The sequence below is a fragment of the Panthera leo genome, chromosome F2 (assembly GCF_018350215.1).
Source record: "Panthera leo isolate Ple1 chromosome F2, P.leo_Ple1_pat1.1, whole genome shotgun sequence".
In the NCBI taxonomy this organism is placed as follows: domain Eukaryota; kingdom Metazoa; phylum Chordata; class Mammalia; order Carnivora; family Felidae; genus Panthera; species Panthera leo.
The window spans coordinates 47,460,537-47,478,038 of NC_056695.1; the positions used below are offsets into that span (position 1 = coordinate 47,460,537).

The 17,502-nt window shown below is 49.1% G+C and overlaps 1 protein-coding gene across 10 annotated transcripts in view; it reads right to left on the minus strand.

Annotated features, from left to right (window-relative positions):
- Window positions 1–6,093: 6,093 nt before the first annotated feature.
- Window positions 6,094–17,502, minus strand: part of NCALD (neurocalcin delta) — a 394,624-nt gene continuing 383,215 nt past the window's right edge. For all 10 annotated transcript variants that reach the window (XM_042924083.1, XM_042924089.1, XM_042924086.1 and 7 more), the window contains 2 exons: window positions 11,864–11,969; window positions 6,094–8,811 (listed from right to left, as the gene is read on the minus strand). In XM_042924083.1, coding sequence (XP_042780017.1) covers window positions 8,714–8,811; window positions 11,864–11,969 — 204 coding nt within the window. In that variant the 3' untranslated portion in view covers window positions 6,094–8,713. The remainder of the gene's footprint in view (window positions 8,812–11,863; window positions 11,970–17,502) is intronic.

A 17,502-nucleotide genomic window follows, 5' to 3' on the forward strand; every position in this document is an offset into this window, starting at 1 on the left:
ACAAGTATTTTTCTTACACATACCCACACTGCTTATACTTAATGGGTGTCTGGAGATTGGAACCAACAGAAAAACGCAGTCAGATGTCATCTTGGACTTGGATCCTGAAAGACTAAGGCACGTCCCAGCCCAGAAACTTACGAGGCGTGAAATGAATCAAACATTTATTTTCCTTCTTATTTAAAATTAGGAAAATGCAACAGAAACAGAGGATTTGTGCCAAATTCTGTGAACGGCCCTTTCTTAAAAACAAGCAAGGGAGATTGAAAGATGGACAATTTGCTCTCGTGTTTTAAACAAAAGAAAAAGGCAAATGTAACTTAATAGTTTTGTAAATGGGAGAAGGGGAATCTATAAACTATAAATACAGTTATTTTATTTTTTGTACATTTTTAAGAGAAAAAAATAAATATTCATAACGTCAGAGTCAATGACAGTGTCTGGTGCTTTCTGTGAGGTGGGTGTTGGGGCTTCTTTGCCTTGTTGGAAAGAAGCCGCAGTGTGGCCTTGGGAAGATTCTAGGCCCCCTTTGGACACCTTCGGGTCCTAGACTTCAACACAGCAGGCACGTCCTCTGCCTTGTGCTCAACCCCACGGTTACAGGAGAAGAGGGCTGAAGAAATCAAGACGCCTTCACTGTGCCGCGAAGAGCCACCAGGGTGGTTATTCTTGGCCGGCTCCTCAAGGCAGGGAGAGTAGGTCCTGTCCACACGCTTTTACCTTCCTCACCGCCTCGCTCACGATCATCCCCATGTAAGTTATCACAGGAACTTTCTGGCTCTTTAGTTCATTTGTACCAGCCCCTACAGAGGCTGAAACCACATGGCTAAAACTCCAGTTCCATCATGATGGTCTCTTGCCCCCAAACTCCCAGGTCACTAGGATCTGTCAGCTCAGAGGCACACAGCCGGACTCAGGATTCCAGTGTTCGTTAGCGCTTCCTCTGCCTGCCTCCCCACTGGGCCACCGTGCTGTTCAGCCGTCATCCACGCTCGACTCCAGAGAGCCTCTGAACAAGCAGCATTTCTTTCTTTCTTTCACAGTAAGGTAAGTTATGAAGCTACGTTATTTATTCTAGAAAGCCTTAATACTTTGAAGCTTGTAGGGTTTTACAGTTCTTAGGCATCAATCAACTAAATCTGATGAAGAGACCTATGCTGATTTGTTTTTCTATTTCCTGACAGTGAAATATACACACCCTAGATACCCGAATATATATTTTAAGCGCAAATGTTTCTATTTATCTGGAGTCACCAGGATGCTCACAGCCTGGGAGATGTCACATGACGAGCCCTCTTGAAAATAAAGAGCAGCATACAGCTCTCGCTTTAGCTTCTCTCCAGTCTTGCCTGGAAGAACCCAAAGCCACAAGATGGCGAGGCCTAAAATAATCATTGGTGGTCTTTGCAAGTCGGAGGGAGGGGGCAGCGTGAGTGAGGGATACCAGCGCTTCCGGTTCAGCTCTGAAGGGAGGATGGGAGGCCAGGGGCTTTCATCTCTTTCCCCCAAGCAGAAGTCTCATTCTCCAGAGGACCCCTTTGAGTGTGATGACTTGAAGGAAGATTTCACTCGCAGCGTCATGTCGACTCAGCATTTGTTAACTCACACGGAGAAGACACCACAAACTTCTACGGAAGAAATCCGTGTGTGCAACATCTACGCGGCAAAACCTTCAGTCAGTGGTCTGACCACAGATGACGTGAGAGAAGTCACCGGCCGATACTGTCCCTCGTAGTCCCTGGTGTCGCCTAGTCCATCGCTCCCGAGGGCACACGTCCCTGGGCTAGCTCTCCTGTGGACCAGCATTTCTACATCCTTCTGCATTTCACACTGTCCGCATACACAGCTTTCAAATCTTGGCTAAAAATTTGCCTCAAGAAAGTCTTCTCTGATGGCTGCAACCCCAGTGGCACTCCCAGCAGCTGCTATGCCGGGACCAGAAGGCAGGGGAGAGGAGGCTGGGGGAGGAGCTGAGGGAGGAGGCTTCTGGAGGGATTAGCAATGGGCCACAAGGCCTTTTTGCCATGATCCATGGCCTCCATGGGTGGTCAAGTGGACCCACAGGTCTGAGTAGGTCATGTAAAGGATATAGCTGGTCTCCACATCTGTCCTGAGGCAGTCCCTCCCTTGGCCGGTGGCAGCCAAGGTGCTGGGTGTGCCTCGCCATCCCCCCCACCCCCCCCATATGGAACTCTGGTCAGGTAGGTGAGGATGACCAGTTGTCAGGGCCACAGGGTCCCGTCCCGGCTCTTGCCTTTCACTCTGTGCTAATTCAGTTCATTACTTTGCCCCATGCTAGGGACAAAGAGGCAGGTTAGATGTAGTCTGCCCTCCGAGGCAGTGATGTAGGTGCAAAGTGATAGTGGCCTGGCATCAGCACAGTTATAAGGGCTCATCCTGGGAGAGCCAGGGTTCTGTCATCACCCCAGTTCTAAGGCATAATATAACCCCTCCTACCCCGAGCTCTTGTACAATGTAAGGAAAAGTCACCAATGTGAAACTCACTTTGGGAAGGCTGCCAACTCGAGTGTCTGAGCCCATTGTGAACTGAGGGTCAACAGGAATGGGTAAGGGATGGTCACTGTGTCAGTTCAGGTCGTCCAAGAAGCAGAAGCCAGGATGGGATCAGCCATTCAAGAGATTTATTGGGGAAACTCATGTGAAGGCTAAAGGGGTAGTGAGCAGGGGGAGATAGGGAGAGCGTGTGGACTGACCCCTGTGAAAGGAAAGAAAGGAAGGAAGGAAAGAAAGAGGGAAGAGAGAAGGGGGAGGGAAGGAGGAAAGGACGCTTGCATAAGAGGAGCTTCAGACTGCCTCAGCCAGGCCCCTGAGGAGTCCTCGAGTATAGGTCACCTGCAGGAAGAATCTGTGTGGGGCAGGAATGGCCCAGTTCTTTTTTTTTTTTTTTTTTTTTTTTTAAAACGTTTTTTATTTATTTTCGGGACAGAGAGAGACAGAGCACGAACGGGGGAGGGGCAGAGAGAGAGGGAGACACAGAATCGGAAACAGGCTCCAGGCTCCGAGCCATCAGCCCAGAGCCTGACGCGGGGCTCGAACTCACAGACCGTGAGATCGTGACCTGGCTGAAGTCGGACGCTTAACCGACTGCGCCACCCAGGCGCCCCATGGAATGGCCCAGTTCTAACACTCCACCATGTGCGGTCACTGGGAGCAGCCCCAGAGAATGTGGCCTCAGAGTAAATGCTAAGGTGGTTCCAAAGACTGCAGCCAGAGCCTGTCAATCAGCTAGCAGGGCTCTCAAAAGGTAAGATCTGAACAGCAAACCCCCCCCCACCCCACCCCGCCCCGGTGACCACAGCCAACTCCTTCTAAAAGGTCTCCCATAGAGATTCACTGGGGCTCTATTCTTACAAGTAAACATTCACCGAGTGGGGTTTCTGGTCTACCAACTTAGTATGCTCTGCCTTTTTTCCTCAGGGTCCTCCATCCCCACACTTCTCTGAGCTCTGCTAAAGGGGTGCATGGGTTAATTTGGGGGACTCAAATTCTAGGAAACACAGTGGGGGGCCTCTGATCAGCCAGAAGCAGCCAAAGAGAAGGGGATGTTGAAAGGGCACTAAAGGCAAATGTTACCAGCTTGTTCCCTGGGTAGCAAACACCTCTCCTGCACCACTCAAGAAAGAACTTGATGTCTGCTCTGCCATGGACATAGATGTAGGTTACTCTGTGATTGTATTCAGTGTGCTGGACAAAACTTACCAGCTGAACTGTGAGCTTCTTTGCTAATAACTCCTACCCCCACTCTCCCAACATACACACGCCTTCAAGACTATAGTGCCTGGTACTGTGTTGAGTCACCATTGAACACTCAGTGCCAGCTCAGTAAAGTGATTAAATACTGGTATTGGGAAGATAGAGTCTGTCCATCTGTCTGTCTACATGTGTATGATATACTGGTGGTAGCTGTTGGTATTTAAGAAGGGTCGGCAGGCTGAGCTGGGCAGAATTTTGAAGTATTTTCACCATCCTCTCTAGAACTCTTAAGATGCTTTCTCTTTCCTGGAATAGTGCTGGGAAAAGAAGGCATGAAATAAGACTCTCTGAGGCTCTTGCCCCTTCTGAGCTGCCTTAGGGGCTTAGCTCCACACCATGGAATGTTCTCAGAGTAACCACTGGTTGCAACCCCAGGGATGTCTGGGACCGTGCATGGCGCATTCACACCCAGTGCAGCAAGCACCTGAGACCTATCTAAGTCTTGGTCAGCATTCAAGTGTAGAGAAACCTGGGGTGCCTGGGTGGCTCAGTCGGTTGAGTGTCTGACTCTTGATGCCGGCTCAGGTCATGATCTCAGGGTCATGGGATCGAGCCCCAGTCCTGGTCCACACTAAGCATGGAGCCTGCTTGGGATTCTCCCTCTCTCTCCCTCTGCCTCCCCCCCACCCCCCATAAACATTTAAAAGACAACAACAAATGTAGAGAACCCTGTTTGACATTAATGTACCATTGGTTACACCCTTGGCCTGAACATCTTTTCACTATGCAACAAACCTTTCTATTTTAGGCAGATTTGGCTGATTCTCTGCTGCCTTGGGAAATACAAGGCTCGATGTTCTTTTTCTTGTTTTTCTTGTAGCTGAAGAGCCACCTCAAAAAACAAGAGTGCTGAGCATACTCAAGCCAAGAGAGGCACGTGTGAAGTATCGACATTTCTTCCAGAGACAGTTCTCGGGATCTCTTTCCCATACTTAGAGAACTCTCAGACGACTCCTCAACGGGCATGCCCCCTCCGTGCCTGGACTAGGCTGTGAGGGGATCCAGTTGAGTTGGGGTGTTAGGACAATGCCCTGAAAACAGGAGCCTTAGTCTTGGAAATTTGCTGGAAATTGCCAGGTTGGCTCCAGCAGGTGCAGGAGTGCAGGTTCCTGATCTGTTTGGCAGCTGCCAGCCACCTCTCCATCGGTGCCATGAGCAACAGGCTCAAAACTCGAGAGTACCGTGACCATTGCTGGTCCGTAGGGACAAACGGTGAAGACAGAACCCCTGCAGGCCAACTCCATTCCCACAGGAGGTCTGGATGGCCCACGAGGCACCTACTGTAGCTGACACTCGGTCCCTTTTTTCTAGGTTAATGGCCTTCTGTGCTGGAGGCAGGGCCAATGACAACGACAAAACACACACACCCTGATCCGAATTGCGTGGACGGTGTGGGGTCTGCATCACGTCATCTTTTCTACGGACTCTTCTCCAGACTGAAAAGGTTAGAGGGCAGAGAAGAGGAGATCAATCTGCCACTGAAGAGGAAGTTGCCTTCCATTGCACTTAACGTTTGGACTAGAGTTTGCAGCTCCAGTTGTGAGGAAGGAGAGGAGGTGAGAAGAAAGTGAGGGCCAAGAAATGGTGAGTGGAGAGAAGTAAGCCCACGTGCAGACCCAGGATGCTTTCGGACAGGGCTTTGGGCTCGCCACCTCCCCATTCCCCTCTCACAAACCCTGGCTCCCGTGTCTCTAGGGCAGGAGCCACACCCAGTGGGGGGAGGCGGGTATCAGCACCTGGACCCTCAGGCATATTGACCTGAGGCAGCATGGTCAATGAGGCACAAAACTCTTACGTCCTAATCAAGTGCTTGAATGCCAAGCTAGCGAGACACAAAGTCAACTGATATAGGGGCCTCTCCACATGATGGGATCTATGAATATATATAGATGATCCTTGAACAACATGGGTTCGAACTACATGGGTCTGCTTATATGCAGATTTATGATACTGTAAATGTATTTTCCTGTGACTTTCTTACATTTTCTTCTCTAGCTTGCTTTACTGTAAGAATACAGTGTATAACCTATATACAAAATAGGTGTTAATCAACCGTTTATGTTATCAGTAAGGCTTCTGGTCAACAGTAGGCTATTAGTAGTTATGTTTTGGGGGGTCAAAAGTTATGTGTGGATTTTTGACTGCATAGGGGTCTGTACCCGTAACCCCCCCATTGTTCAAGGATCAACTGTAGATTATTAAATCCATTTGTGGAAAGTGCCCCCTGGGACATAGAGATGGGATGGGACAGCACCCTCCACATCCCTTCCCCACCCTCAACAAGGGTATGAACGGATAGTCGGCCACTCTGTATCATCCTTCAAGTCATAAGCCACTTTATTCCAGTCCCTTGAAATCACAGACTGCCTTGATTTTAGACAGAACAGACCATTTCCAGAGGTCCCTCAACACAGTAATGACAATAAACAGCCCAGCAAAGAAGTGACATAAACTTTTAGGCATTCAACCTTCCGGGTGCTGCAGAGTCCATTGGCCAAATTTAAGTGCATTGCATTGGACATACAAAGCCCTTCCTGGGAAGGAATAGAAGAGAAAAACAACCATCGAGAAAATACAGACAGGGTCAATGGCAGGCCAGGACGAAGACTATTTCTGTGTATCTCAGGCATGTCGGTGTTCGTCAGCCATGCATCTGGCTCTGTTTTCTCTCCTAAGCAGCTGGAGCCCCTCTCCCCTCCTTCTCACTACAGCTCTCAGTTCTAGGGAACTGGATGAGTCTGGCTCAACAAGATGTCCTGACCGAAGGCAGAGCCCAGGCGGACTTGCCCAAATATTAACTGACTCCCCACCCTCTTTGAAGAACTGAAAGGGAAGAATTTGGTCTTCAGTCCAGAGCAGGAAGGGCTTTCCCCCCCAACCCCCGCGTGGGGGAAGGATGCACCTCCTGAACACGACCAGCAGAGGTGCTAGGTCCCTCACCCCCTCTGCCCTCTGCCTCTTAGGGTAATCCCCTGGCTTTCAGACCCAGATCTTACCACTCGGCCCAAGGAGGAATTTGGCAAGTCTCAGGGCTGACCCACTGGGAGGAGCTGACACTTAGAGGAAGATAAAGATTATTTTACCAAATCTAGGCCTCCAAATTTCATTCTGCAAAGTTGGTTCATTTTGGCCAACCATACAAATTCAGATTTTTGCTACCAGGTAAAATGGACTCAAGTAACACAGAGGAATCTAGAGTTAGAATGGACTCAACATCATCTCCCTCATGGTTATTTCTGTCTTTCTGTGGGTCATGATCTTCAGGAAGTAGCTTCAGTGCAGACAGACCCACTAAGGACCTCTCGGCCTCCTCCTGGGGCAGGGTCTACCATGTACATCCTTGAGGGTTTGGACTTCCCCATGCCTACTGCTTGGGAAAATGTGACGGACTTACCTGTGATCAGCAATTTTTACTCTTAACTTTCAATTCCAATTAGTGTGCGTGAGATCGCCAGACCAAACAGCGACGCAAATTTGCACTGTCACCTCTCAAAATAGAAATCTGCATTCAAAGAACATGGTGATGGAAAATACTTTGGGATTCCCCACAGCAGGCCCTGGAAATCACAGACGCACTGGCCCGTGCCTTCTTCATGATGAGTCAGCCGGCTGCCCGACCTCTGATTGTTTGAAGGGCCACTGGGGGCATGAAAAGGTCAGTATTCCAGATACAGCTCCCTAATCATACATGTGGCTTAAACCACTGGGAAGTCCCAAGAATTTATGGTATATATATTTTTTTCAGGTCTAAGGAATATTGATCTATTCAGAAGAGCACCACACTTCCAATCTAATACCACTGAGCTGCTGGGCTGAGTGAGCTAACCATCACCTCACATCTCTCACAAATATTAACCTTCTGGTGGCTCCCAAGGACGTGTCCCACTTAAACCTGCCCTAGTCTATTCTCCAGGCACAACCACTCTGGAAATGCATTCGAAATTAAGGTTGGGCCCTAGTCATGGTGACTTTGTACTTCTCTGGAATATATAAAATATACCTGTTGATTGGTGCATTTGTGCAAAGACAGATATGACTTTAAAACAAGACATAGACATTCATTATAGTTGGCTTACTTCACATTAAGCTACTAAAAACAGTCTTCTGTAATAAGATTGTATTAGTGCTCACTAAACATGCATTTCATTTAAACAAGGCAAAACACTTAATTTGGTCTGCAATACCCAATAGTTTATGTACAGCAGTCTTTTGTCTTAATCACAATAGGCAACAAGATGGGTCTGGTTTTGTTATATAAGTTACCATTTGTGTTTAATTTCCAAAGAAACTCATCTTAGCTCAGCTAGTGTAAACGCCGTGAGAAAACAGCTGAGCCATCATTTTCCTCTTCTCTACGAATTTACCTTGACACGTTCACAGCTTAGACACTACAACAGCCTGCTGGGGAAGAGGGTGGAGTGGACGCCTCCACGTCCCTTCTATAGCCTGGCCCCAGAGGGTTCCTTGTCCTTGCGGAACCCAGCACATGGCACCATCACCCCGAGGGCACGGGCGACTCCAGACCCGGGTGGGGAGTTTTGTTTTTCCAGCAAGCCCCTGGAAGCTTGTGATTGAATCACTGGACCGAATTGTTTTCCCTTCTCTTGCCTCCCCGAGTCTTCGGTTTCAGAACAGAGACATTGGAATCGGAAGAAAAATGACAATAATAACAGCGATGGAGAAATCATAGAACAACGAACACCACAAGGTCTGTGCAAGACAGCACTGTCCATGCTTGGCCACAAGCGGTTGGGGCTCCGGGCATTCCCACAACAAAGGAAGCTGAAGGTGTCACGGAGGAAGGTGCATCTGACCTCACGGGGGGCAGCATCACCATCAATATTGTTTGGCAAAAAAAAAAAAAAAAAAAAGACAAACTTGTTAAAAAGGAAGATCGAAAGGGAACACAAGCAGCTCTACGATCCGTAGGGCGCGGGGCTCAGAACTGGCCGGCACTGCTGGGGTCACACTGCAGGAGGCGCACTATGGACGGGTCGCTCTTGGCCCCTCGGATGAATTCCTCCAGGGACAGTTTTCCTAGAAAGCAAGAGGACAGGTGAGCTGGTGGCAGCTGCAGGGCCTTACGGTCATCCCACTGCATCTTGGTGGTGGCGACCGCTCACCTTCTCCCCTGCGGTCGCACCCTCTGCCCTTCCTGCCTGAGACCCATGGGGCAGGGCGAGGCTCATCACCGCAAAGCTAGCACCTAGCACGGCACCCTGCTTCCTGGGAGCCCATCGCTGACCTGGTGGCAGGTGGCCCTGACAGGACCCCTGCCCTCATGGCTCTTCCAGCTCCAGGCTCCCAGGAGGGGGTGGGAGGTTCTCATTCAGTATTGGTGAACAGTTATCTGGCCTTTGTATTATTATTACTATCATTTTAGAGAGAGGGAGAGAGAGAATCCCAAGCAGGCTCAGCGCTGTCAGCACAGAACCCCCGATGCTTAACAGACTGAGCAACCCAGGCGCCCCTGGCCTTTGCATTTTTAGGAGAATGAGCTGTGCTCTAGCAGCACCAAAGCCATCGCGGGGTTCCCACGGTTCCCAGAGCCTGCTGGCCTCCTTCGGGTACACTTAGGTCTGCTGCAAGAGTCCCTCTGCTTGCATGTGAGCAGAGGGGCCCTCGCAGACATCTGGGGGGAGGACCTTCTTTTGGACAACATGGGAGGAGGCCACCCCTCCATCCAAAGTAAGGAGAATAAAGGGGTGTTTGCACGAGGCAGACGGATGCCCTGCCGGGTCCTTTGGGTCAAACAACAGGCTAGAGGAGGGACACCTGGCCTCCTGCGATCCCATTCCTATCTGTGTGTCCCTTTTCTTTCTGAGTAAGCTGGAATATATATTGAATTCCCCTCTGTCATACTGTTGTGCAGGGTGGGGGCGGCACAAAGCTTCTCCACCATTGCTGATGCTTCCAGAAGGGTCCCTCCTTGGGAAGAGCTGCTGGGCCTGCTCTTGATAGGAGCTCCCACAAGGGACCTGCTCCCCCTGCCCCTGAGGACAGCCCATGCCCACTGGGGCTTCCTGTTGCTGTGGGTCTTGTCCGAATGCCCTCGGGCTCTCACACTAGGCTCTACCCGCCCCCCCCCCCCCAACAAAATCCATCCTCAAGGATTGTCTCTTACTTCTCCACTCATTCCAGACCCAGACAGGAAGGATACTGCCTACGGAAGCCTTCACCACCCCGTACTCAGAGACGTCAACAAATACGTCTTCCCCTTCGTCACAACCCCCTCCCCCAGCACCTAGTTCTCATTTAACCAAATCTACTTTAGCTACGAGGAGGAGAAAGGTGGGCTTTTATGCATCTATTTATTTTTAATATAGAGCAAGCCGCCTCTAGGCTTTGTGTCCTGCCCCTGCTCTGGCAGTGGTTACAATGGTGATGACTTGTTAGGTTTGAAAGGCCGGCGTGAGCAAAGGCAGAGGGCAGTGGCCACTTGAACACTTGAGGATCTCCAAAGGTAAGCTCTGGGAACCTTGGACCGGGAGCAGCGGGGAACACCCAACATTTCACCTCTATGTCTGGGTCTCTTGGATTGACTCCCCGTGTGCTTCTGAGTAGACTCCAGGGCTACGTTGCCTGTGTGTCCTGACTTTTCCAGTCTGAGGCCTGGGGCTCCACGCAAAGAGCCTCCACCAAGAAGAATCTAACAGTGGGGAGACTGTAGGTGAAGCCTCTGCTCCAGGCTCCCACCCCCTCCCCACTTTTGACCCTTAGGAAAGCACCGGGCTTCTGGCAGCAGGATGTGTTCCGCGAGTGCTGCCCCAGTCAGGACCCCGTGACACCATTATAGCGAGCCTCTAACTCCCTGCCTATGAGCTGCACACACGGAAAGTTTTGTCCTCCAGCACCTGCACCTTCGCTCATCCTATAGCTCTCTTCCTGCCAGGGGGCTGGGCCCTAGAGCAGGACACAAACCCACCTGTGCTCCCCTGGAGCACCAGCAAAACGTGCAGTTGAAAATCAGCAAGTTCGTTAACTGTCAAACAATCCCATTTGTTTTGTCTTCGCAAAACAATCTATCTGCCGTGAATTAAGGTGCGTAAGGGGAAATCGGATGTGATAGCACTTTTGTGCAGGAAGCAAAGCAAACAGATTGGTCCGCACCCTGCAAAGCCAGATTCTCGGGCAGCTGGTGCCCCAGAGGCGCGTGGAGTAGAAAGAGAGGCTCCCTGTACTACAAAGCCTCCTGTCATTCTGTCCACCAGCACCATTTGGGGGATACAAGAGCGTTCGCACGTCACGGACAAGATTTGCTGGGGATGCCCAGGGAATCAGGGGAGCTGGTAATAATAGCAAGTGTTAACCCTGCCTGACGCGTGGGTTTCTTATGTACCAGATTCAGCGCTCAGCGCTTTAAATTCAGGTGTCCCATCTAAATAGGGTGGCCAGATTTGGCAGATAAAATACAGGATGCCCAGTTAAACACTGAATTTCAAATAAACAAGAATTCTTCTCATATAAGTATGTCCCATATATTTCACAGGGCATACTTCTGGAAAGAAAATCATTTGTTTACCCAAAATTCAGAGTTGATTAGGCCTCCTATAACTTATGTGGCAACCCAATATCTAAAACCCACTGTCCTTGAGTTTGAAATCCACTCTTCGTTTTCACTTTGGATTGTTCTGATTCCTCTTGTTGGGTCTGAATTGTGGATGAAACCCTCAGGGGGGAAATTGTTGGCCACTTCCCTCCCCTCCTCCCCTTCCCCCACATCGGCTGGGGAAGACCAGACTCCAGGAAACCAACACCTTAGGGCATGCGGAGAAGAGCCCAACCTCACCCCCTGGGCAGGCTGGGGTGAAAGGCCAGGGTCTGAGTGGAGTAGCACCAAGTCCCTCTCTGCTTTCTGATTAGCTGGCCTGCAGGGATCCAGCCTGCTGTGGTTTAGGCCTGTTCCCACCTCGGTCCTTCTCTGTCCTGTACTACCAGGGAGCATGCGGGACGAGCCAGTTTCACAAAGAGCTGAAAGCCACGTCTTTGCGGCCAATATCTTGCCCTCGGGTGGCATTGCCCTGCCTGGGTGGCCCCAGCCCCTCCAGCAGCCCCCACTGAGCAGAGGAAAGCAGCCTTGGCCTCCTACCATCTCTGTTGGTGTCCATCTGGCGGAAGATCTTTTCTGTCCTTTTCTCTGGGGTTGACTCGTCTTCAGGCATTTTCATTACGGAGGAAACCATCTTATAGATCGCCTGGGGACAGAAACAACGTATAAGCCAGAAACATAACAGCCTTATTATTAAACCTCCCAAATGTAGGGGTGAATGGGACGTCCTCCATTAGCCCAGGGAGCTAGTCCCATTCCTGCCGATCTGTTGTAGAAAACTGATGTGCAGTCACTACCGAGGGATGCCTGGCCAGCAGAACTTGCTTGCTCCAGCAGTGAGAACCTGGCAGGAAGACCCACTAGACCCCTGTGTCTCAGACTTTCTTGTGCATATGAATCCCCTGGGGATCTTGTGAAGATGCAGAATCTGATTGATCAGGGCAGGGTGGGGGTAATGGGGGCCTGGGATTCTGCACTTTTTTTTTAAATTTTTTTAAAATGTTTGTTTATTTTTGAGAGAGAGAGAGAGAGACAGAGTGTAAGCAGGGGAGGGGCAGAGAGAGAGGGTGACACAGAATCCTAAGCAGGATCCAGGCTCTGAGCTGTCAGCACAGAGCCTACCCAACACGGGGCTGGAACTCACAAAGGGCAAGACCATGGCCTGAGCCTAAGTCAACACTTAACTGGATGAACCACCCAGGTGCCCCTGGGATTCTGCATTTCCAACAAGCTCCCGTGTGATGCTGCTCAGCTATCCTGAGAACACCACTTCTAAAAGCAAGGCTGTGGATAACAGTCCTCAGGTCAGAAAGACAGGTGGGTCTCTCCACCTTGGTCCCTCAAGCATAATAAACCCATGATGGCCTGCAAATGTCCGCGCATGTCTTCTCCCAGGCAGACATTACTAATCCATCCCAATCCTCTCCCCTCCCCCTGCCCCCATATGTGGCAATCACCTCACATTCCTTTCCAGCAAGCTCCTGGGCATCCCCAAGATGGAGGCAAGCTGCCATCCAAGCTTTGTATTAAATAATTAAGCAGCTCAAGGCTTAAGATAAATTGGGTAAATCTGATGAGCAACAGAGGGTTTGACTGAGTTTCGTATGCAATACTGAAGCTGTCTCCCCCACCATAGTGGAGCCTGCGTGGTACTCCGTAAAGGCTTGGAATGTGGCAGTTGTCAAATGTAGATTTGATTTGGAAATAATGTAAAGTCACTGTTTTTATCCCCAGGCCATGACTTTGCTAATCAGATTCACTCTGGGGACTTTAGTCTGGGGAAGCAGTTTTAGAAAAAGTAGATTTTGCAGGAGGGTGGGCATAAAAAGAATCTGGAAAGTTCTGGAGCTTCAGATGCCATGGGATAGTTGGAGGGAGGGGAGAAAGGAAGCCAGCTGAGAGAAAGTAGTTTTCCAATGAGAAGTGTGTGAGAGAAAACAAATTGATACTAAAGGCTCAACTTAACTTGCTTTACAGTCTTTTTTAGGATAAACTCTGCCTCATTCTGGAGGAAAAGGCGGCGAATGTTCTAATCCCAATCAATAAATTAGGAATGAAAAACTGACTCACCCAGGGTTCACCCTTGGGCGGATTCCACACCATAGGGATCCCTCTGGCCAGGTTCCCTGAGTCTGTCTGAAACCCCCCCAAAGCCCTTGCTCAACTCCAGGGTGGCCTCCACAGTGATTCTGCCTGGGAGAAAAGTCAAGCTCAGAGTTACAGCTCGGTCTCAGATCGTGGGTGTCACTGGGGTAAACTTGGCCATAGTCAGCTCCCTCAGGAAACGTTCACGGAAGTGTGCGGCGAAGGCATGAGACAAACCACACTCTGTCTTCCTCCTGGACCCCTACTTGCTGTCCACTCTAGCCCGGGTCTACACCGCCATCTGTGCTGGGCCTAGAGTGCCAAAATGCCAAGCCTCTGGGGACACCTGACTCCTGGAGGGAACTAGAAAAGCCCATAAAGATAGAGTTCTTTTTACAAACAGGAAGACAGGTGCTGAGAGTTCCTGGACCAGGTGAACATTTGGTAACGGCAGCAGAGAGCAAAAGTCCTGTCCAGAGCTCGACAACCTGCCCAACACCCACCTTGGTTTCCTGGACCAGCAGCAGCTCTGTTTATGCTCTTCCCTTATCTCAGTGCTCACCTGGCCCTCTCCCTCTCCCAAAAATCCTACTCATGTGTTAAGGGCAGGTTGAAATGTTACCCTCCTCCAGGAAGTCTTCCAGGGTCTTCCTTCTATGTGTAATTTCCCTTCCTCTGTGCTAGCAAATGGCTCCATTCAAAGCCTCTCTTGGATCATTCCATCCCATTTACTTGAACTGTAGTTACCAACCACATTCTCCTCTTAGACGGATGGTGGCAGTCTGATCTGGCTATTCATTGAACCCCTGACAGTTCCTAACACAGGGCTTTGCACAGACTTGGGCTCATAAGTTTGAAGGATTCATTCAGGAATAACTGTCCCCAGCCCCCATCGCCTCCTCTCAGGCTCTTCCTCTACTCTCAATGTTCTATTCTGCTTCTCGTTATAAAGTTCCCCTTTCTCCTCTTGTTATGCTTTTCTCAGCTTCCCCTTCTCTTTTCTTCCTCCCTTTCTTTATATAATTAAACATATTCATGTGAAACCCCTTAAAGATTCTGTTGGGGAGGGAGACTTTCCTCTGCCCTTCAAAAGCCCTCTAATTGGACTAAGACTCAAGCTGACAGGAGACAAACAGGAGGAAATCAAATTTAATATTGTGCACGTGGGGAATCCACACAGATATCAAAGATTCCAAAGACAGTCGAAATGAGGCATGTGTGTCATCCTGAACTAAGGAGAAGGGGACAGGAGTCTGGGACTTCAAAGGGAAAAATTGTAATTCACAGGAAAATGAAAAGGAGTAAATGTTTGGTAAACAAATGTGTCCTGGGGACACTTGGAAACCATGGGACGTAGAGGACTTTGATCAAACAGGCCTTGCTAGGTTCCTCCCTGTCTACCACACCTTGTTCATACCATAACGTAGCTCTTTGTGGTGACAGCTCTCTTCCTGGAGCAGGTCCTCTACCTAAATTCTTTTTAGACAGTTGTGGGGGAGGCAAAGAGCTTTCCTTGAATCTGCTCAGTTTCAAATGCTCATTTAAAAAACTCAAAAATAATCTTCATGCCTAAGTGGCCCATCTTGGGCACCCTGCCCTTGGCCCCCACAATTTTTCAGTCTATCAAAAGCTACGGGCTCTCCGCTCAGGAACCAGGCACACATGCTCGTGGATCTCCACTCACTGTTACAGACAGCTTCAGGGGCTCATGGATTCAGGAGCCCGTCCACGGACCAGGTGGGGAAACCCCTGATCTCAATTTACCCCCTCTCCTTTTCTCATTCATCCATTCACTCAGTCATTCCCCAACTATTTGTCAATCAGCTATCACATACCAGGCCTGTCTACCCCATCCTCACCCTCAAAGGTTTACTGTTAAATAAGGCAGACTGACATTATTTGAACAATCAAAGAAATGAGTGTAAAACATTTGTTGAGGGAAGTGCTACAAAGGAGGGTGCATGGTCTTATGAGATGTTGTAACGGGGGAACACTCCTTGCCGGGAGGATGAGGGCAGTCTTCCCCGAGGAGTGAGGAAAGCAAAAAGATGAAGGAAGTGGGCAGCTTACAGAGAAAAGAGACAGAGGAAACAGGTGCATAGACACCCAGGTAGGAAGAATGGCAAGAAGGCTGAGGGAGCGTGGGGGATATGGTACAAGATGTGGCTCTGGAGCAGCTCAGGACAGACCACTGGGGCCCCGATCAGATGAGGGTATTTGTATTTCTCCAATAAGCAATCAAAAGAGAGAAGCGATATTAAATTTGATTCTATTTGCACCTACTCCCCAAATCCATCCCTACTCCCTTACTTGCAGGCAATGGTGTTCAGAGAATTTAAAAACTGTCATTAATAATTTACTCATCATTTATTGAGTGTCTACTAGGTGGTGGCAGTCAACTATCAACACGACCGATATGGTCTTTCTTATTGTGTATCTCACCAGTCCTCTGGTAGAAGGCTAGGGAGACACCATATTGGTGACCCAAAGCACCATTTAGATGGGTGCAGTGATTCCAGTGATGTCTTACTGTTACAAAAGCCTTCACTTACACCACCTCTGGTTCCCATGATGGTGAGTAAACTCACTGGTCGGGAGCATTCCTTGGAACTCCCAGCCTCTAAGAGCTGGGGCTCATGAAATTCTTCTCCTTCCTGGAATTCTGATGGGAAGTCAACTGTGCAATAATCCAGAGATTATTCCCTTAATACTCTTGGTTGAACAAACGAAAGATCAAATGAACAGATGAATTTGTGTTAGAAAACAAGGTTCCCACACTCAACAGAAGGTCTTGAAGAGATTTAGCCTTTTGCTATTAGGCCAAAGGAGTGGGGTTGGAACAGAGAAATAAAGATGGGTTAATATAAAAACCAAAATCCAAATCAAAACAAAGCAATGAAGAAAGTCAGGATGCCCTTACCTCAGTATATTTGCAAACAGGACTTCTGGAATTGGGCAAGAGGCACAGTGTCTGAGCATATTGTAAAGTTGAGGAGGAAGTGAGGGCTCCTTCGAGAGGCTCACATTCCAGACAGCTCTTTCATGGCCCTAGATTAGAATTTTTTTTTTTTTTTTTAATGTGCATCAACTCACAGACAGGGGTTAGTGGATTGTTCACAAAACCAGGTCTCTGATGTGTGTGGCACCAGAGCAGTGAGCAAAGAGCTGAGGTGACAAGTCCCTGTGGTCCCAAGAGTGAGTAAGTAGATGGCGACCAGGCAAAACCACATTTGGGAAATCGTCTGTCCCCTTCCCACGGCATCAATAACCCAGAGCTGATTGCATTAGAACTTCAGAATCTAGGACTCCACAGCACAGGGAGAAAAGACACAATGCCAGACAGCAATCTGAAACAAATCATGTCTCTTATTAGCTCTACTACCCCCCCTCCCCAAATTTAATGGGATTAAACCATGAAGAGGCCAGGCTACTTTCCTGCTTATTTTTAGCAATGTCAATGAGAGGCCCAGCAGGGACATCCTGTTTTTAATTAAACTTGAAGAGCCTTATTCTCAAATCTGGGTAAACACAGAGCTATGGGTTGCCCAAGAGCCCAGCTCTGGCTCTGCCCCTATATAGGCTTGGGACAGTTTTCTGCCCTGCAGCCCGGGGTCTCACCAGCTTCCTTGTGCCCTATATTTTTCTTCCTTTTTTCCTCTGAATGAACCACTTCTTGGAATTCTGGAAAATTAGGAGTCACGTCTGCACTGATAAAAGTTGTAGGATTAACGGAGGGCAGGCACAGTGCCAAGAGTCAAACTTGACCTCTCTCTAAAGGAAACCAGACCGTCTTTTTTCACCAGATGGAGGGTCTTCTAACAGGACATCCAAGGCCGCGTGACAACTGACCAAGGGCAGAAGAAGTTAAACGGTACAGGGTGGGGGGTTGCTTTGAGATTCTAGATAAAGAACAGCACCCCACTTAGAAGAATATTGCACATCGGGAAATGAGGGTGGAGAGAGGCCGTGAGGATCTTTCTTAGAAACACTTTTGAAATAGGATCGAAGTCTGTGTGTCTGGAATGGTGTCAGTGGTTTCTTGTTCAGAGTGAGAACACCTGAAGTCAGTAACTTCCCTAATGTTCTATGCAGGT